The sequence below is a fragment of the Euprymna scolopes genome, chromosome 22 (assembly GCF_053919585.1).
Source record: "Euprymna scolopes isolate OS-2025 chromosome 22, ASM5391958v1, whole genome shotgun sequence".
NCBI classification, from domain to species: Eukaryota; Metazoa; Mollusca; class Cephalopoda; order Sepiida; family Sepiolidae; genus Euprymna; species Euprymna scolopes.
The window spans coordinates 28,639,680-28,662,084 of record NC_136503.1 but is presented as its reverse complement, the minus strand read 5'-3'; the positions used below and the strand labels follow the sequence as shown (position 1 = coordinate 28,662,084).

Below are 22,405 nucleotides of genomic sequence, written 5' to 3'. Positions count from 1 at the left end.
TAAAACTCCATCATGAAAAGTCTCCAGAAAGAATGCACAACTAAACACAGAACTCCAACTTCCAATGTAGACCCCCACTAAAATGTCTCCTTCTCTAACATCAGGGGTCTACATTCTAACTTTCCAGAGGTTGAAATCCAATTACAGGAGACTAAACCAAACCTATTCTTCCTAAGCAAAACTGGTATTGGACCGACTATTTCCCTAGATGAGTTCATAATTAAAGGATATTCTAATTTAAGATCCAAATCTGACTCACAAGATTGGCATGGAATATGTGCCTACATTAGAGCTGGCTTTCCATGTGGTAGGGACATCTCCAGAGAAAACCCAAAATTGCCCTATATGTGTTTTCGGATTGCACTTGCTCACACCACTGCGTTTATATTTACCTTCTATCATCCCCCACAACAACGGAGTTACTATTTTTAAGAGCATATCTGAGAAAATTGACTGCATCTTGTCTGCTCATCCTTCGGCTAACATTCACGTTTGTGGAGATTTTAATGTTCGTAATGTGGAATGAGTAGGTTGCTAGAATCTGTTTTAAATAGAGAAATAGACAACCACCTCAGCAAATATAACCTCCTCAGTGACATGCAATATGACTTCCATTCTAATAGATCTACAGCAAATGTGCTAACAGTTATATCTCATAGGATTAGTGAATCTCTCGATAGAGGCTTCCTTTCTAGGGCTATTACCCTTGACATATCAAAGGCCTCTGATAGGGTATGGCATAAAGATCTACTCTACAAAATCTCCAGCTACGATATAACTGGAAATGTCTTTTCAATTATTAAATCATTTCTCTCTGATAGGTTCATAAAAGTAGTGGTTGATGGGCAGAAATTAGAAGCTCATAGTATTAATGCTGCAGTTCCTCAGGGATTCATCTTTGCCCAACTCTCTTCATAATCTACATCAATGATCTTCCAAATCACATCTTAAGATCATTTGTGGACAATTATGCTGACAACACTACCAGCTATGGCAACACTTCAAAGGCCGTAAACGACCAAGTTCTCCCTGATTCTCTCTCCTCTGATCTTGATCATGTTATGCAATGGGGAAAGAGATGGCTGGTTAAGTTTAATGTATCTAAAACCAAGATTTTATCTTTCCGTCATCAACACTGATCGTCATCTGGCATCAATCGAAATGAATGGCTCTTGTCTTGGGGAGGCTCCATGTTTTGACAAACTTCTAGGTCTGACCTTTACTCCTAATCTAAGATGTAACATGTACATCAAATTTGTTGCCAGGGCTGCTGGGAAAATGGTGGAATAGTTCTACCGCTCCAGTAGATATCTCACTGCTGATGCAATTCTTTACTTGTATAAGAGCCAAGTATGTCCAAGGATGGAGTATTGTTGCCACATCTGGGCAGGAGCTGCCAGAGTCAGTTTATCCTGCCTTGACAGAGTGCAAAATAGACTTCGTAGCCTAGTGGGCGATTCCCTTTTCTCTTCCCTGCATGTTCTTTCTCACAGAAGAGACGCTGTGGTGAGCCTGTCTCTGCTTTATCGTTATTTTCATAGCAAGTGCTCGTCTGAGCTCCAATCTATGGTCTCCCTTGTCCTGACTTTCACAAAAAACACTCGTCTAGTTGAAACTACTATCAATAATTTCCCCCACTCTTTATCTATGCCTAAACCTAAACGTAGATTTCATGAACAAAGCTTCTTTTTTAGAACTGCACGCTTGTGGAATTCTGTCTTGTTTTCCGACTGACTACAATATCGTTGTCTTCAAGTCCAATGTGAACAAATTCTTGATGAGCCATTCCCCTTAAGTAATCCAATTTACCAAATTTCCACTACTAAATATGACTACATGTTCCCCTTAACTGCGGTACATTCAACTACCCTTATCCTCGAGTGGCCTTCGGGCCTTGATAAGTGATGACTCCTTTGTAAAAAAAAAAAAAAAAAAAAAAAACCTGAAGCAGGCATTTTGTGATTCTTCTGTACTTTCACCTAACAATGTAATATTAAACAAAAGATATAAAATTTATCTTAAAGTCCTCTCTAAAAACGTAGCATGGTCCATATTTTGTAGAAGCATCAAAGTACGGTTATGTCCAAAAACTCAGAACGCAAAGTTAAGACGCCGGAAGACTAATTAATAAATCAATAAATCGTCAAGGTGTTAATTAAAGCTTTCTTCAAGATCAGCATCCCTGTGTTTACAAAAGCTTTCTGTGGTCTTGTCAACTGGACGAAAAAAAAACATCATTAATTCCACTTTTATAATAAAAATATATTTATGAAAGAAGGTGTTACATTTTTTTTTTTTTAATCAAACATCATAAAGAAATATGGGAGGGATTTTACATTAATTCTTGGCCTTCGGGTCAAGATCAAAGTGTAGTATCTGTTCTTCATATGCTGCATTTCAATTTCTTGTTCTCTGTCAGTGGAAGAGAAATCCTTCACGACTGAGACAATTTTTATTTTTGTTCTTTTTCTCCACATTAAAAAACGACCCTGGTGTCCAACTCTGTCCCGTGGGGAGGCATTGTAAATAGGAACATGGGAGGGATTTTTAAAGTTTTTTTTTTTTTTTTCGTACAGCCTACAGGACCGCAGAAAGTCTTTGTTGACATAGGGGTGCTGATCTTTAAGAAAGCCGTCAATTAATCTCTAAATTGTGTAATCTTTTCCCCGAGTATTTCTATATTTCTCGTGTCAGTGTAACTTTGATAACTATGCATTTTTATTTATTATTAATTGGATATTTATTGAAATAAAGGTTCTTATTTAGAATTCAACCTAATTAAAAAAAAAATCTTTATGATATACGTACCCATCATTGAACGAAGATGTCATATTCCAAAAATATTAAGTAAATTTTTTTTGAAAAATATTAAGTAAATTTTTTTTGAAAAATATTAAGTAAATTTTTTTTGAAAAATATTAAGTAAATTTTTTTTGAAAAATATTAAGTAAATTTTTTTTGAAAAATATTAAGTAAATTTTTTTTGAAAAATATTAAGTAAATTTTTTTTTTAACTATGAAAATCAAACAGGTAAAATTTTACTTTCTCTCCACCTTAACAATCATCTTTAAAATGGCAACTTTAATAGATTTTCAGGTATACATTTAAATTTACTGCTAACAAGTAGTTTTCGGGATATTAAGCAGTACAATGCTTTATCACTGGTGGCCATTTTGTGCACAGAAAATGACTTGTTTGCACCAAATTTAAATGCGATATTCGTTTTCAGCATACCCAAAAACCTTTAAAGGTCGTTATTTTAAAGGTGATTGTTAAGGTGGAAAGAAAGTAAACATTTACCAACAAATGTTATGAGTAAGCAAAAAGGGACTGTCTCACATCGCCGTCTTTAAAAGAAAAACAAGGGCAGATAAATCCACAATTCAAACTTGCAATATCAGCGTTGTATGCTTTTGTTTTCATATTAATCAGTTTAAATTGTTTAAAAAATTATTTTCTTTATAAAAATAAAAGTACTTGACTAATATACGTAATTTTTGGAATATGACTATAAAGATTCTTCTGTAATATTGCTTTTTAATTAGTTTGAATTCTAAATAAGAATCAAAATACAACTGTAGTAGCATAATATAAGTTTCTTTTTAATCCTATTTAAAAAAATAATCATGAAATTAAGTCCACCAGCATACATTTCCATTTCCTCATGAAACTTAACATAGTACACCACTGAATGTGCGGCCACCATTACACACAGAAACCACTACTTCAATTGCTTTAAACGTCATAGATCTTTTAGAAACTTAAGCCGCCTTTACAACTGCCAGCAATTACTGTAAAAGGATCATAGAAAATATGAGTCATTGTTTTTTTTTACATAGGCATCACCACTTATCAAGGCCAAGAGGCCACTCGAAGATAAGTGTTAAAGAGTGTACAGTAGAAATTGGACAATATAGTAACCATTAGTAATGGAGATTCGGTAAATTTGTTAACTTATATAGAACAGCTCATCAAAAACTTGTTTACATTAGACTTGAAGGCAACCATATTGTAGTCAGCTGGAAAGCAGAAAAATGGAAGACAATTCCATAGGTGTGCAGTTCTAAGAAAGAAGCTTTGCTCATGGAATCTACGCTTAGATTTAGGCACAGATAAAGAGGGGGGAATTATTGGTAATGTTTTCAGCTAGACGAGTGTTTTTTGTGAAAGTTTGGCAAGGGGGGACCATAGATTGGAGCTCAGTCGAGCATTTGCCATGAAAATAATGATAAAGCAGAGAAAACTTGCAACATCTCTTTTGTGAGAAAGAGATTGCAAGAAAGAGAAAAGGACATCTCCCACAAGGCTACGAAGTCTATTTTGAACTCTATCAAGGCAGGATAAGTCCTTTCTAGCAGCCCCTGCCCAGATGTGGCAACAGTACTCCATCATTCGACGTACCTGGCTCTTATATAGATAGAGAATTACATCAGCAGTGAGATATCTACTGGATCGATAGAAGGATCCCACCATTTTTCTAGCGGCCTTGGCAACGGATTTAATGTGTGTTCCATTTAAGATCAGGAGTAAAGGTCAAGCCCTGAAGCTTGTCATAACATGAGGCCTCCCCAAGACGAGAGCCATTCATTTCAATTGATACCAGATGGAGATCAGAGCGTTGATGATGTAAAGATAAAAGCTTGGTTTTAGATGCATTAAAAGTAACAAGCCACCTCTTTCCCCATTGTACCACTTGCTCAAGATCAAAGGAGAGAGAATCCGAGAGAACTTGGTCGTTTACGGTCTTAGATGTGCTACCATGGATAGTAGTCCATCAGCATATATCAATCAATCAGATCTAAAGTAGAAGAGCAGAAGCTTGGTTCCCATGATTTTTTGTGAATAACAAACAAGATCCTGAACAGATGTGTCTCCTGTATCCCGACCATCATCCACAGGCTTGATTTCATCAGCATCCGATAAATCCAAACTCATTGCCAAGAACTTTGTATCAAACTCAACCCTATGTGATCAGGGTCACCTGTCTCCTGAATTTCCTCCCAGAATTGAAAATAATCTTAGCGACATCCACATACCTGTTTGTGATATTTCCAAACTTATCAAGAACCTTGATGCCAGCAAAGCAACTGATCCTAACAATGTTCCAGTTATAGTACTCAAAAAGGTGATACTGAACTATCACCAATTCTTGCAAAGCTGTTCGATCGATGCCTAAAGGAGAAATACTTCCCAACACCTTGGAAAACCTCATTAGTTTGCCTAGTATTTAAAAATGCTAAAGATCGGTCTTCTGCATCTCAGTACAGACCAATTAGTCTTTTGTGTATCATAAATAAGTTGTTTGAAACTACCTCAGCAAAAACAACCTATTCAATGACGAGCAATATAATTTCCATCCTGTGAGATCTACAGCTGATGTACTGACTGTAATTTCACATAGGATCAGTGAATCTATCGACGGAGGTTCACTCTGAAGAGCAATAGCCTTTGACATATCAAACGCATTTAATAGGTCTATTACACAAGATTTCCAGTTATGGAATATCTAGAAATGTCTTCTCAACCACCAAATCTTTTCTCTCTGATAGATTTTTACAAGTAGTCGTCGATGAGAAAAAGTTCAAAACTCAAAGTATCAATGTTAATGTGCCTCAAGGATCCGTCCTGGGTCCAACTCTTTTCTTTATCTTCATCAATGATCTCCCACATCACATTTTCAGTTCATTCATCAAGATATATGCAGACAACTCTATAGCAACACTTCAAAAACCAATAACAACCAAGATCTCTCTGTGTCTCTCTCCTCCCACCTTGAGCACGTGGTGCAGTGCGGCAAAAGGTAGCTGGTTAAGTTTAGCGCATCAAAAACCGAACTTCTATCTTTTCACCATAAATGCTCTGGTCCCCACTTAGCCATGATTGATATGAATGGCTCTTGTCTCAAAAAAGCTTCCTGCTTTGACAACCTTCTGGGTCTGACCTGAAATAGATAGAAGACCTTTATAAAATCTGTTGCCAAAATTGCTGGAAAATGGGTGTGTCATTCTAGATGGTATCTCGCTCCTGATGCAATGCTCTACTTGTTTAAGAGTCAGATATATCCTCAAATGAGTACTGTTGCCACATTTGAGCAGGAGCTGCATCAAGCACATATTCTGCCTTAAGAGTTCAAAACGAGTCTCAAATCTTAGTAGGAGATACTCTTTTCTCTTCCCTGCAACCTCTATCCCACAGAAGAGACGTTGCGAGCATGTTCATATTTTATCATTATTTTCATAATAATTGCTTGTCTGAGCTTGTATTTATGGTCCCATCCTGCCAAACCTTCACAAAAATTACTCATCTTGCTACAACCACTGTCCACAATTTCCGTTAATCTCTATCTGTGCCTAAATCAAAACTCAAATTCCATAAACAAAGCTTCTTTTCTAGAACTGCCTACCTGTGGAACTGTTTCGCTGGCCTACTTTCCAGCTGATTACAATATGACTTGGACTTGAAGATATGTCAAGAGCAATTGCCCTAGAAAGGAAGCCTCTGTCGCGAGATTCACTAATCCTATGAGATATAATTGTTAGCACATCTGCGGAAGCCATATTGCATGTCACTGAGGAGGTTATTTTTGCTGAGGTGGTTGATTACTTCTCTATTTAACACAGATTCCAGCAACTTACTCATGACACGCAGGAAATTTATTAGTCTGTACTGAGAGGGAGATGGCCTATCACCTGAATTTTTAAATAGAGGGCATACTGGGCATGTGAGTAGGAAATTGGGGGAGGGCGCATACTCTAGCAATGCACATGAAAAAATTGAAATAGCTTGAAATATTTCAATATTGGTATGCATAGAAAGAGCTTGATGAGCTAAGAAAGAATCATTTTAAATTTTTAAAATCTGATTAAAATTAAGGAAGTTATGGCTATTTTTGTGCCTCACACGTTTGGATATTTTTCCCTCTTTAAGACCATATGCGTTTCGTCACATTTTTTACACTACTTTTTCAGTAAAAATGTCATATCTTTGTTAAAACACAAGACTAAGAAATGAAATTTACCATATAAGTGTATTTTTGTACAAGGAATCAGAATATGCAACTGAAAATCTCTCAAAGTTTATGGTTTCCAAATAATCTGCAGTAAATGTGCATAAATATGCAGCAATTCCTTAAAAATGGCATGTATCCATAAACAGAAAAGAAGTTGGAGAACTCAAAGTTGAATTGTAATGTGCTTTATGTACAAAAAACTTAAATCTAAACATAAGACCATTTAAAAATGAATATATTGCAATATTTCTTTGGTATTATTGTAGATTAACACCTTCTGTTTAACCCCACTCAACTCCTTCTGACCACCCCTCCAAAATGTGATTCTACCTTTTTAGGAAATTATGTATAAAATGCCATGAAAAACTTTAATGAAAGATAAACAAATTATTTTAGAATTGAAATGTAAAATAATTTCCTATTACAGGTCATTCTAGTATTTTAGGGCAGTTAACTGTTTTTTTTTTCTACGGGAAAATATGCATGCTTTTTTTTTTTTTTTTTTTTTTAAGATGATTATGTGTAGTTTTAAGAGGGTTTCTATACAATGAGACTATGGTTGCAATTTGGACTTTGAATTAATTGTAGGGCTAAGAAAAATTATGTGTGAACATACTGAAAACTTGACAGAGACAAAGCTAACAAAAACAATATTAGAGGGGGGAGCGGTTAGTTTCACAAAAATTTAATGTAAAATTCACCATTTCCTGGCCATTCTAGCATTTTAGGACAGTTAACCAATTTATTTTTATGTGTATTTTTCTTTAAGGAAGGATCTATTTTTTTGTTTGTTTGTTTTAGATGCTTGAATGTGGCTTACAGAGGTATTTTGTTGGGGGGGGGGGCTTGCCACTCGAACTTAGTGTTATTGTTAGGAGGAGACTTGCCACACATAATTTGGATTAGAGGTGAAGTTAAGAGAGCTTTTTTTCAAAGAGAGCGTTCAAAAATTTGTTGATTTCTATTTTCGAGGTTGAAGGTGTTAATTCCATAGGCCGTTTATACTACGCTGGAGCAGGTTGTAAAAATATCTTTCGCTTAATAAGTAGAAAAAAAAAAAACGAAATAAAAAGCTTCCTAATTGTAGTTTGATGTGTTTTCTAACTGCTTTTAAAATTTCAAGAATATTGATATAGATTTTGAGGGTTTGTATTACTATACACATAGATTCGAAAAAGTTGTCAAAAAAACAAATATATAACAAATAAATGTTATCAAAAGCAAGTTACTTTTCTACCTAACTGGATAATTTTTTAGTGTTTTTATTTAATGTTTATTCAGCTTGAAAACAGTGTTTACCGATGTTTTGGAAAATTTAAAATGGCGGCCGACTCTTTTGAAACAGTAAGTTTGGGGAACAGAGTTAAAAATAAAAAAGTAGACAAAATACTGCTAGAAACTCACTCAATATATGTTGCCGTGACATAGGCTGACATATATTCGGTGAGTTTTTAACAGTATTTTGTATAGTTTTTTTTATTTTTAACTCCTTTTCTCAAACTTACCGTGTCAAAGAGAGTCGGGCCGGGCGCCATTTTTAATTTTCCAATACATCGGTAAACACTGTACATTTTTCGAGCTAAATAAACATGTTACATTAAATAAAAACACTAGAAAATTATCCAGTTAGGTAGAAAAGTAACTTATCTTGCCTTTGATAACATTTATTTGTTATATATTTGTTTTTTGACAACTTTTTCGAATCTATGTATAAACGAGATTTTGATAGTTATTTTGATTTTGAAAAAAAAACATTTGTGGCTGTTCGCAGTAAAACATTGTTTTAATTCGCTGTTCAAAACTAATTTAAAGAATAAAAGTGCATGCAAGCTATATATCTACAAAAGTTTATTTTGTTTTTTTAACCATGTTTTTAAATTTGACGAGAAATGTGAGAAATTGCAACAGATTCATAATGCCGAATTGGTTGGGATTGTTGTTATTATACATTCTGAAAACCGAATAGTTCTAAACTAATGTTATTCTGATAACAAAATAGCTCTAATTAAACATATAAGAACATTTATATTCATATTTTCATGTTTTTCTTAATTCGTTCTTGAATAAAAATTAAAGAACGCGTGTTGTTTACACTGTGCTATGGCTGATTCTACAGGCTGGAGCTGCTGCTGCTTCTAGTAATGCTAACTTCATTTGACCAAATTCGAGAAATAGAAACAATTTTTTTTTCGGGTAGGTCCTTTTAAATTATCAATTACCGCGGTCCTACTCAACATAAAATAATACTTTTAATTGATAAAGATAGTAAAAAGATTGATTTACTTACTACTGGGTGTCCGAAGAATTTTTTTTTCAAAATGTTCAATACTCGTCATATTAAAGTCTTATTTTTAACACGACAAAAAAAGAAATGGTCAAAAATATTTCGGACACTTGACAGTATTAAGATTAACACCTCTTCTAATTGGTTCCCAAATTTCATGACGAAATTCTTCATACAATCACGGTACGAACCTTTAGAAAACAGGGGGGGTCATTACAAAACCTTACCGAAAACGCCATTTTATGACGTTCACATTTGTATCACTTTATTTGCTCAAAACTCTTAAAATATATAATGTACATTCATATTTATTAATTCATTTGAAAGTATATTCATTTCCGAACAAAACAGTAGTAATTTGAAGACTTGAAGTTCTTTGGTTTAAAAAATATGGCTATTTTAGTAGAACTACCTTGAAATCTGTGATTATCCAAAGCGTTTTTTCGTCCGTGTGTATTACTACATACTCTAACTCCCTGATCCACAGATGTTGTTAAGAGCTCAACATTGCTGAAGAAGCTTCTCCTTTTTATGTTACCTGAATGAGAAGGTGCAATCCAGGATTATAGCGAGGTAGATAGTGTTATTGTTGTTATTGGGTTGTAATCCAGACCAGATGATGTTGGTTGGCCTCTCGATTCATGAGATGGAATAAGCAAACAAAAAGTTTTTGCAGGATTTGTGTCTCTTTTCGCAGAAGAGTAGCTCGGCCAGGGCAGGGTTGATGTTTACTTCTACTGCTTTACTTTGAAGTGAGTCAATCTGTTCTGACAATACACTTCAACTGTTCTATCTTTGGTCAGTGATGAAGAAATCCTTCTGAACTGAGTCAAAATTTTTCTTTCTTTGTCAGAATTCCTTCTCAACATTTATGCTCTTTCTCTGTTGCCGAAAACAACCTTCCCTGATAGAGATTTTACCTCAAATAAACTTTCAAAAGAAATCAGTTTTTTGATGCTTGTGCTGATTTCGTACTCTGTTTCAGTTTCACTCGGTTTTTGTTTTTACATAAAACTTGAAATCAAGCGGCCATCTTGTTTCTTTGATGCAGTCTTCAGACTTTACTACCGCAGCTAAGAGTAAGTGGAATTAAAGAGGTTAGACTTATTAGAAACAGTTTAAACTGAATTCAGAAGATTGATCGATGTGAATTAGTGTTGGTGTCAATGGAGCAAGTGAGAGTACATACCAGTGTTTGGGTAAATCCTCCAACTTCCTTTAAATCTAACCCAAAATATCAAATATTGAACAGGATTAACTATTAAAATTAAAGAAAGCGATCAAAAGTGAAATTTGTTTCATAACAGATTTCTGCATGTGCCTTTTATTACAGAAGTCATTGAGCACTAATGTAGAAGGTGTGTGGGGGGGGTTAACTAATATATATATCTGTACTCCTGTAAATTGTGTATTGATATTCATATTAAAAACTTTTTTTCTATTAAAAAGAAAATACAATGTAATTACATGTAATTATATTCATGTAGATATTCTACATGATTTATATGTATGTCATATTAATATTTACGTAGAGTTTATAGTAAACACAAACCTCTTTCTGTATAAATTTATGTACGTATATATATATATATACATATATATATATATATATATATATATATATATATTTGTTTAAAAAATTTTGCCTACCAAACTCCTCTGTCAGTTTTTGGTCTACAGACATGAAACTTAATATATAGAGTATTCGAACTCCTGCAAAACTTTATATTTGTGTTTTAGCTGGTGAAAATTAAAAAAATGGAATTTGCCAGGTGATGATCAAATGATGGCATTACGAATATGCATGCATAACGTAATAATTATTGGTTCATGTTTTAATTTTTAGCCTTGCAGCAAACATGTCTTCATAGCTCAGGCATTAACGTCAAAGGAAAAAGTAAATCGTAAGCTCGGTGGTGGCACACAAATCATTTTTTAAAAAACTTTTTAAATCGTTACTATATATTAGGTCCAATATAATATTATAAATATGAAATCTACATTAATCAAAATATATTTAAGCTTATTTTACAACTGGGCAATGCCGGGCGGCCGGCTAGTATATATACATAGTAGTAAGTTTTGAAAATATATATGGCCAAGTTCTCTCTAATTCTCTCTCCTATGATTTTGAGCATGTGGTACAATGGAGAAAGAAGTGGCTGGTTACTTTTAATGCATCTAAAACCAAGCTTTTATCTTTACATCATCAATTTTCTGATCTCCATCTGGCATCAATTGAAATGAATGGCTCTCGTCTTGGGGAGGCCTCATGTTTTGACAAGCTTTTGGGCTTGACCTTTACTCTTGATCTGAAATGGAACACATACATTAAATCCGTTGCCAAGGCCGCTGGAAAAATGGTGGAATCCTTCTATCGATCCAGCAGATATCTCACTGCTGATGTAATTCTCTATCTATATAAGAGCCAGGTACGTCGAATGATGGAGTACTGTTGCCACATCTGGGCAGGAGCTGCTAAAGGACTTATTCTGCCTTGATAGAGTTCAAAATAGACTTCGTAGCCTTGTAGGGGATGTCCTTTTCTCTTTCCTGCAATCTCTTTCTCACAAAAGAGATGTTGCAAGTTTTCTCTGCTTTATCATTATTTTCATGGCAAATGCTCGACTGAGCTCCAATCTATGGTCCCCCCTTGCCAAACTTTCACAAAAAACACTCGTCTAGCTGAAAACATTACCAATAATTCCCCCCACTCTTTATCTGTGATAAACCTAAGCGTAGATTCCATGAACAAAGTTTCTTTCTTAGAACTGCACGCCTCTGGAACTGTCTTCCGTTTTCCTGCTTTCCAGCTGACTATAATATGGTTGTCTTCAAGTCCAATATAAACAAGTTCTTGATGAACCGTTAACAAATTTACTGAATTTTCATTACTAACGATTACTATATTGTCTAATTTTACTACTGTACACTCTTTAACTCTTATCCTCGGGTGGCCTCAAGGCCTTAATAAATGATGTCTATGTAAAAAAAAAAAAAAAAGTTAAGCTACACGTTTCATTTTTGTAATAGCCTGACAAATCCTCACAGGGATGAAACACGAAAAATTCTGTCTTAGTTGCCATTTATATTTTCAAAGCTTACTGCCTAGCTCTATCTACATATTGAGCACTGTTAAAGTAAATACTGAAAATAAATACATAAAATTTTATGCAGGTACATTAAATAATATATATATATATACATATTAGTTATCCACAGACTCCTCCTCGGTGTGGCTAAATGTATTGAGTGCATTAAACCTGCGATTTAAAACTTGACTCTAGTTACTACCAACTCTGACAATAGCCATCTGATGTCAAACACACATTACAAATTAGGAATATGTTTCACTTTTTCTTTTGTTTTATAAAAGACAGTATCTATATATAAATATACTTATATGGATTTTTTTTTTGATTTTGAATATTTTGCTTTTAGATTATCAATTTGTGATGGATAACATTGACAGTCCTCAGTCTCCACCGAAAACGGGTGGCCATGGTGGCAGTGTTGGTAGCGGCAAAAAGAAAGAACGTCGGAAGACTAGTAAAAAGTCTAAAACCTTTGATGACATTTCGGCTTCTTCTCCCAATGCTAATCTTCCCCAAGAACAGAAAGAAACGGTTGTCATCGGTGATAAGAATGATGACCACTCTCATACCAGGCAAGACGCACACGTTTTGCAAGATAAATCAAATGTTGAAGTAAGTATTTTATTTGCTCAATTTTACATTTCTTTACCTTGTATTGTCATATATGAAAATTTTTTTTTTTTTTAATTTAAGGTTGTTGCAAAATTTTTAGCCAAATGAATGGTTTGCTCCCATAAATTTGGACGATTCTATTTATAACTATCTGTGATAAGAAACAAACCAATCAAATGCTAGAACAATCTTATAAAACGACTGAATTTATCTTTTTGTGTCAAAATGAGAAGACCACTACATTTCTGCTGATGGTGATTGGATTAATTCTCGGAAAGCTTCTCTAACTGGATTTATGTTGCCATGTTTTTCTTTTTCCAATATTTTTCCTGATTCCGTATTAAATTTCTGATTCTAATACAATTAACGATTCTGATTCTTTATAAATCTTTAAATATTTAACTATAGAGATTTTATTTTCTTCAGATGACCATAAAAACACGTTAAATGCGCAGATATTTTCGCAAACATAATGGGCGTGGGTGGTCATCTATAGATTTTAGTTTTACCGGTTGTTTAAAATCAATAAATATTTATTATTTTATCATTACTACCAGCAGTAGAAGATATTTTAAACAAAATCAAATAAAAAAAACAATTAAAAGAATCGTTTTTTGGCATTGGAAAAATAGGTACAAATTTTTTGATTTCAATACCCCAAAACGTTCTGATTTTTCTTATTCCTGATTCCAATTAATTGTCCCAACATCACTTGAACTATATTTTGCTATTTCAAGAATGACTTTGCACTCAGAAAAACCTTTCTTTGTCTTCTTTGTTAATCTATCCCATACATAGGAATAAATGTGTGCATCTGCATTTTCTCATGATGGTGTACGTGGTAACACCAGAACCAGTCTTATTTTACCTGTGTACCTGTCACAGCGATAGTTTTAATCTATCCCATGCATTTTTTTTTTTATTACAATTTGACCTCAAACAAGGCACATTGCCACTTTGATGTAGGGGGCTACTATCAGGGACATAAGCTACAGGGATACTATGTGGGGAGTTGGGCAGCAAGATGTCGGTTCACATTACACTTGAACTTCTGCATGTCAGTACAGTTGGAGAAGCAGGAACTCTGAAGGGAATTCCAAAGTCCAGTGGTTCTGGGGAAGAAACTATCGGAGTAGAAGGCTCTCTTACATCTAGGAATCTCAACTGTGAAGGGGTGGGATTTTGCTGCTTGTCAGGTTTATTGGGGGTATTTACGTCGAGGGGGTACAAGTGCTTGCAGTTCGTTAGAGCATTCACCATTAAAATACTTGTAGAACAGGCCGAGGGATGCTACATTTTGTCGATGGGACAGAGGGCTTAGATGACAATTCAGGACCTATCAGGTTGGCGACTCTCTTTTGAACTTTGTCCAGGAGCGAGAGACTAGTCGCAGATACACTAGCCCAAATATGACAACAATACTCCATACATGGGCGAATGGTGGCCTTATAGAGGTACAGGACACTTTCGGGCGTTAGTAGCTTTTTAGCACGGTAGAGAGAACCTACCTTTTTTGCAGCGGTAAATAGAAATAAATGTGAACATTCTGCATTTTAAATGTTTAAAATAAAGAATTTTTATCAATGGCCCATAATTTGTAAACCAAGTTTTTTCTGAATGTTCATTGGAACTGTTTTTTTTATTTACTCATTATAGAATATGTTGCAATATTTTTGGTTTATCGTAAACGTATGCTGCCAAAAGTTTGGACAATTCCTAACCATGTGTTATAAGAAGAAACCAATTTGACGCCAAAACATTTTTATAAAATGACTAAATCTTGATGAATTCTACACCACTATCTTTTTTTGTGTAAAAACAAGAAAGACAACTGTGTTTCTACTGATCATAACTGAATTAAATCTTTGTCTGAGACTATGCGACTATCTTTTTTGCTTGGAACCAAATTTCTTTATTTCAAGAAAGGTTGTACAATTATTTGTTTGGAAAGGAGCAATGACAGTCAGGGATGTGAATTTTCTGCCTTTTAGCAATTTTTTTTTTTTTACTTAGGGGTCACCACTTATCAAGGTTAGCTGACTAGAATCATTGGATTTTTTTGTAAATTTTTGCTTGAGAAAAATTGTCTGATTTTAATAAAGGGTTTTATTTTTTAATTGCAATCCAGACAAACAGAAACATACTGCATAGATATAAGAGAAAGATTGCGTACATAACATTTTCAATTTAATAAAATTTGCTCTTTTTTTTTTTAAATTTATTTAAAAAAATTTTGCTGTGAAGTCATTGAGCGTGAACCCATCAGCAGACCCAAACGAAGATAAAATCCAGAAACCCAAACAGAAACAGGAACAAAGGAATCCGAAATCTAATGAAAAAGAAGGCAGTCAACAAACTGATCCACCAAAGAGTAAAAAAGAGTTGGCAGCAGAAAGACGGAAGAAACAGGTGAGTGAACAAAACACATTAGAGATTATACATATCCAAGGCAACAACTGAAATCTTAGAGAATGACCTTGAAAAGTCTTTGAATTTTGACTTTTGTCTTGAAAAGGCCTTATTTCTATTATTACCTTGAAAAATCCTTGAAAATATGGAAAATGTCTTTGAAATTGTATTTTTTATGTGCAGTAAAAATTTGTGAAAATATGGAAAAGCCTTTGAAATTGTATTTTTTATGTGCAGTAAAAATTTGTGTTGAAATATTAAAAATAAAATCGAAATAAATACTAATAAATTATTTTTTTAAGTATTAATGAAAATATCATGAAACTATTTTTTAAATATTGAAAATAAAATTGAAATACATTGTTATGAAATTACATCATGTTACTGTGGATACAAGAGTTACGTCCCTTTATCACGGAACTATCTCATCTTTTTTATATAATAACATTGGGTAGTTTTGTGATAAAAACACCTAACCCTTGTATCCACAATACCGGAAATTCAAAATTGAAAAGTAAAAAAAACACAACATTAACCAATCTACAATGGAGAAAATAACATTTAATTAAGCTTAGTTGGCCAAATATAAATGGGTTAGGGAATGCAAATATGATTATCTACAGACATATTGGTTTGTATATAAATGAAAATGACTTTACTTTTTTTTTTCTTTTTTTTTTGGCAATTAAGTTTTTCAGTTTATTATATCATTGTTTATATATGAAATTTGGTTTGGAAAACTTAAATTTTCCCTGGAAAAGGCCTTAAAAAACTTTGAAAAAGTCCTTGAAAATGGACATTGAAAATCTGTACAAACCATGGGAATGAAGATGTGACTAGATAGCAACATTCAATGCTGCTAAGCTGATTTCTTTTAACAATAACAAGAAATCTTCTCAAGCACTGATTGCCATATGAATTGCTACCTTAAAGCTCTTCATTCAAATTCCTCAGTTTAACATTCATAGGCAACATGAATTGAAACAAATAAATTGTAGATAATGCTAAAGTTGCTGCAAAGGAGGTAGGCTCTCTCTACCATGCTAGAAAATTACTCACATGTGATAGTATCTTGCATCTCTACAAAGCTTAAATTCGCCCATGCATGAAGTATTGTTGCTACATCTGGACTGATGCATCTGCCACTAATCTCTCCCTCTTAAATAGGGTCTAAATAAGAATCTCTCACCTAATAGGTCCTGAATTATCAATCAAGCTCCAATCGTTGTCCTATGGCTACAATTTTACATGTACCTGTTTTACAAGTACTTTAATGGAATGTGCTCTGACAAGAGTATCTCCCTCTCGATGTAAAATACCTCCAACGAATCTGACAAAGAGCAAAATTCCACCCTTCTACTGTAAAGTGCCCTAGAATTCGGAAAGCCTTCTACTGTAATAGTTTCGTACCTCAAACTGCTACACTTTGGAATTCTCTCCTGGTCTCTTGCTTCCCTAATTGTACTAACTTGCAGAAATTTAAATGTAATGTGAACAGATATCTTGCCACTTTATTCCATGAAGATATAATCCCTTAAGTCCAAATCGCATTAGTTTCATGTCGGTAAGACATAAGTTTTCACTTTGTTGTTTAATATTCAATAAGCAGTCCTGGACTAACCTGACGGTTTACTTAGAGGGTGTATGTAGGGTATTCTCTAGCCGGATATATCTCCATCAAATACATACGAATATCTGACGTAAAGTTTAAACTTGATGGGTGTTGGATGCCATAACAGGTGACTAACTTGGTCAAATGCGAGCTGTTGACCTTGATTAATGACGCACTTTGTGTCGATCACAAAAAAAGCGTTGGGCAACAAAACTTTTGTTAGATACAATAAGATTTAAACAAAATAAAATTTACAACCTGAAATTTCCTGCTTTTCTACCAACCACCATGTGTGTGTGCATGTGTGTGTATGTATATATATATATATATATATATATATATATATATATATATATATATTTATTTTATGTTTAATACATCTCCTTCCCACTATTCCCCTTTTCCCTCCCCCCACTCTCATCTCTTTCGCCCTTCATTCTCATTTGCACTGTGTTTTCTTTTCTTTTTTTTTTTTTTTTTTTTCACCCCAAACAAGGCACAGTGCCACTTTGAAGCAGGGGGCTACTAAAACTTGTTGTTGGACAAATTTGCTATGTCATTAATACGTGGTAATAGCATTTAAACTATTGATGAAGGGAAGTTTCATACAGATAAATGTTGTTGCATGCTTTCAATGTATATGCAAATCAGTTTAATTTATATAATTAAAAGTTGAAATCTTGAATACAGAGTGGAACGATAAAATTGTCGCCCTAACGAAAACAATATTGCAGCTTTATTTTAAAACTTTTATTGAAAAAATCAATTCAGATAACTTGATTGTGTAGAAGAACTGACACCTATTCGATGTAGCTGCTTTCTGCCTCAATTACCACCTTGATGCGAGTCTGGAACTGGGAGCATGCCTTTTCCACAAGCGCCAGTGAGAGCTTGGTAAATACTCAGTGATCAGGATGGCTTTGATGTTGTGGGAGGTCATGTTGGTGATGTCCTTGGTGTATGACTAAATGAAGTAGTCCAGCGGGTTATGGTCGAGGAAGGAGGAGGGGGCCTGTGAGAGAAAGGTACAAAGTTGTAGCACTCCTTCTGAAGCCAAGCCTGGGTCTCTTTGGACTTGTGGGTTGGCGCAGAGTCCTGTTGCCATATCCAGGGTCTGCCAGCAGCAACTTGATTGCACCAGGGGATCACCATACTCTTTAGCACATTCAGGTACACTTTGGTGTTGACTTTCAAGGCGACTTTGAAGATGTGAGGTGGCATGATGTGGCCCTCACTTGAAACCACACAAAAAGCCCATACCCATGGCTGGAAACTTTTTTCATCACTCTAAGCACATCCCTGTTATTCGTGGCAGTCCAGCGATGCATTTTGAGGGTGCCAGCAATGGTCCTGTTGTCATAACTTGGATTGGTAGAGAGCATGAGTTGTACAGCTGTGCATCTCCGATCTTGCTCATTGACATTGTATCACTTTCAGAAATGATAGAAGTTTCTTATTGCTCTTGAGATTTGTATACAACTGGCCAACTAGTAGATGGTTTGCAACAAAAAAAAACAGAAAAAAAAACGGTTTTCATCAAAGAGAAATGGAACCATGTCATCTTTTCTATGGCAACAATTTTATCGTTCGCCCTGTACATAACATGGTTACTCCATTCCACTACGTTTTGAATGTCTACAATATTTGACTAGAATCAAATCTGGCACAATGCAATCAGGAACTCTCGATAAGAAAGAAGAAATGAAAGGTCGATATTTTATTTTACACTCGTAGCCAGTCTTGGAAAGAGTAGTTAGAAATAATTTGTGCGGCATGCACTATGACTGTGCAATTTCTACAGCTATGTACCTAGAAAATGGTGCTATTAAACCTGACATAATGATATGGAACAAGAAGCCACCCTTGTAGAATTAGTGTCCCCAATGATGCTGGGCTAAACAAAGCTGAGAGAACAAAGATAACAATATACCAAGGCCTTATGTGTGGCATAAAAAAGAAACTGGAATTTTAGGAAGATCTCCATCATTACAGTAATTAGGGACAACCATGACTGCTGAAAAAGAATTTCAAAAACTACCTCGCAGATATACCTGGTGAACCAAGTGCAAGGGAGATACAGACAATTGCACTTAAAGGGATGATTTTAATCTTAAAAAGATCTCTTCGTTGGAACGTATGAGGTAGGGGATGAATGTCTAGCATTTAGTAGGATGACTTATCATCAGCTACAGCAAAATTATAAGAAAAAAAAAAAAGAAAGTTATTTGAAATAGACAAACATTAAATTATTTTGTCAAGCGTTAATTTTATTTACCTCCACCCACGCCCTGTCTTTATTAGTTTGGTTACATTGAAAGTATGGATCAGGGTTCATGCATGTGTAAATGTATTTCAATTGAGTTAGCGGAGTCGATTGGCAGAGAAAAGCCAAGAAAAACATAGGAGAAAGTGATAAGAATGGCGTGAGAATAAAGATTTGGTCAGAGATAGGTTTGCTTGGAAGTTGATTTCTAAAAGCTGTCCAACACATGCCAACATGTAAAATAGATGTTAAACTGATGATAGTTTGTGTCTCATACTGCAGTTATACACTTTGTGAATGACTTTCAACTTCTCTTGTCTGTTGCCATTTTGCTGCTGTCTGTTTGTTGAGCATCATTCATGATTTTGTTGGCAAGCGTTTCCCCTATATCTTTCTGTTGAGAATTTTTTCTAGAAGGATGTTGATTACTTACAGGAGGGGGGGGGGGTCACATAAAGGTTGCCTATGTCCTAAAGTGAAAGTGTTTCTGTGGTTAATGACAGAGACTGAAAACCTAGGTGTGCACAGGTTTAAATCCAGTTGATTTAAACTTGGCACACCTAGTTCTTCAGTCTGTGTCATTGACCGCTGAGCCACCGTCACATATGCTATCCATATGTGCTAACCCACTAGGTCATCTTTAATTGATCTCCTTTGTGTCTTAGGTAGCCTACCATGTGGCTTGGGGCCATTGACATGAGAAATGCTTTCTTTTTTTTTTTTTTTTTTTTACCACTTATCAAGGCGCAGAGGCCACTTGAGGATAAGGATTAATGACTGTACAGTAGTCAATGGGGAAATATTGTAGTAATCATCAGTAGTGGAAATTTGGTAAATTGGATTACTTAAGAATTTGTTCACGTTGGACTTGAAGATGACCATATTGGAGTCAGTTGGAAATCAGGAAAATGGAACAGAGCTCCACAGGCGTGCAGTTCTAAGAAAGAAGCTTTGCTGATGGAATCTAAGTTTAGGTACGGATAAAGAATGGGGGAAATTTATGATAGTGTTCTTGGCTAGACGAGTGTTTCTCGTGAATGTTTGGTGAGGGTGGAAAGACCATAGATTGGAGCTCAGATGAGCACTTGCCATGAAAATAACAATAAAGCAAAGACCGGCTTGCAACGTCTCTTCTGTGAGAAAGAGTTGCAGGGAAGAGAAAAGGGCATCCCCTACTAGGGTACGAAGTCTATTTTGAACTCTGTCAAGGCAGGATAAAGTCTTTCTAGCAGCTCCTGCCCAGATGTGGCAACAATACCCCATCCTTGGATGTATCTGGCTCTTATTTATATAGGTAGAGAATTGCATCATCAAGAACTTGTTCGCGTTGGACTTGAAGACGACCACACTGCAGTCAGCTGGAAAGCAGGAAAACGGAACAGAACTCCACAGGCATGCAGTTGTAAGAAAAAAGCTTTATTCATGGAATCTACGTTTAGGTTTAGGCACAGATAAAGAGTGCTTTCTTCACTTTGGATCATTTTGTATGACTGATGATGGGTGACGCAGCCGTACCTGTTGAAATGTCATTGTGCAATACAATCCTGCATGGAAACCTTTATCATTAAACTAGCAGGGGCACCTGGCATTACCCAGTCATAAAATATGCTTAAGTATGATATTTTAATTTATGCAGATTTAATATTTATTATTATAGTCAATTATTTCATATTATATTTAACCTATTCATATCTTTTGAAAAAAAGAGAATCAACCCATTTGTCAATACCATGTCAAACTCCACTCACAATTAAACACATTCTACCTGAGTGCACTGACTTTAAAACAATGAGAAATAGTTTATATAAAGAAGAAAAACATCAAGGATCTATTCAAGAAAATCAACCCCACATCATACTTTCATATCTTAAAAAAATTAACCTTTATCAAAATCTTTTTAAAAAAAAAAAAAAAAGAAAAAATGAAACATACTACTCATACGTCAGTTAGAGCAGGGAGTAAAGGTGCCCTAAACTCATAGATAATCAGCATAAAATAACTCCAAGGGTTTTCATGCTGTAAAACTTAACAAAACAGTCAATCATATTATATTGTACCTAACATATAGTTATGATTTCAAAAGTGAAAAAAAATATGATTTGAGTGCCATCAGCTAGAATCGAAACCAAAACCTAACTTTATGATTGAAACTACATCTATACAAGTTAAGCAAATTATTGGTACTTTGTATTGTTAAACTGTGGAAAGGAGTGTGAATTTTATTAAATACAAGCTGGTTTCCATGGCAACAATGTGTTTGATAGACAAGATGTAAGCAAGGGTGGTCGGACGATCCATCGAGTTTTATAATTTTATAGATTAACAATTTATGTTATTTTGAAAACATTTCTTTTATTTTTTATCTGCTTTCAGGAAGCCCAAAGAGCTGCAAAACTAGAAAAACAACGAAATGCTCAAGGAGGGGAAGCAGGTAAGACCATTATTAGATTGACATAATTTTAAAACTGGCCTAGTTTAGGTGCGAAAACTAGTAAATAAAGTAAAATTTCCCTTAACTTCAACTTGCGGTATCTCGTTTGTTTTTTGGGTTATTTTGATATGGTTTTGATTTAAATAAAATTTAATCTTTTGTCTTTATAGATATATAATTCTTTTTCTTGTGTCTTTAATAGTTTTTTTTTTCAGGATTTTTCAAGTTATGCCTCTAATTTTGGTAAATGTCGCTTTATTTTTTACACAAAAAAAATGTTGATGTTTTTCAAATTTGTTGCGCTTCATATTGTGAGTCTCTAGGTATATAAAAATGGTATCATTTTAAAGAAAAAAGGTCACTTAATAATATAGTGAGGTTATTAAAAGGTTATAAGTGGTTTTTCTAAAAAAAAATCCAACTTGAAAACTTCAGTGAAAGAAACATGAAAGAAATTTTATAGTAAGAATTCCGAAAAAGACATCGTTTTGTAAAGGAATATCTCCTCTTTAATAATCTGTTGGTGTCATGTTTATGGCCCCATAAATCAAGGAGCGCACACTAATAAAAGTTAGGGTACCTACAGAGATTTTCAATTTAATGCCAGAGAGACCAATTATCAACTGTCAGCTAGCCAGTAGCCACACAGCAGCACAACGTACTGACTGACTGAACGGAAAAACATAAAC

The 22,405-nt window shown here is 34.6% G+C and overlaps 1 protein-coding gene across 3 annotated transcripts in view; it reads left to right on the top strand.

Moving 5' to 3' along the window:
- LOC145243928 (translation initiation factor eIF2B subunit delta-like) overlaps window positions 1–22,405 on the top strand; it is a 74,109-nt gene that overhangs the window by 3,055 nt on the left and 48,649 nt on the right. For all 3 annotated transcript variants that reach the window (XM_080107052.1, XM_080107050.1, XM_080107051.1), the window contains exons 2-4: window positions 12,736–13,001; window positions 15,246–15,410; window positions 21,659–21,716. In XM_080107052.1, the coding sequence (XP_079963178.1) occupies window positions 12,750–13,001; window positions 15,246–15,410; window positions 21,659–21,716 (475 nt within the window). In that variant the 5' untranslated portion in view covers window positions 12,736–12,749. The remainder of the gene's footprint in view (window positions 1–12,735; window positions 13,002–15,245; window positions 15,411–21,658; window positions 21,717–22,405) is intronic.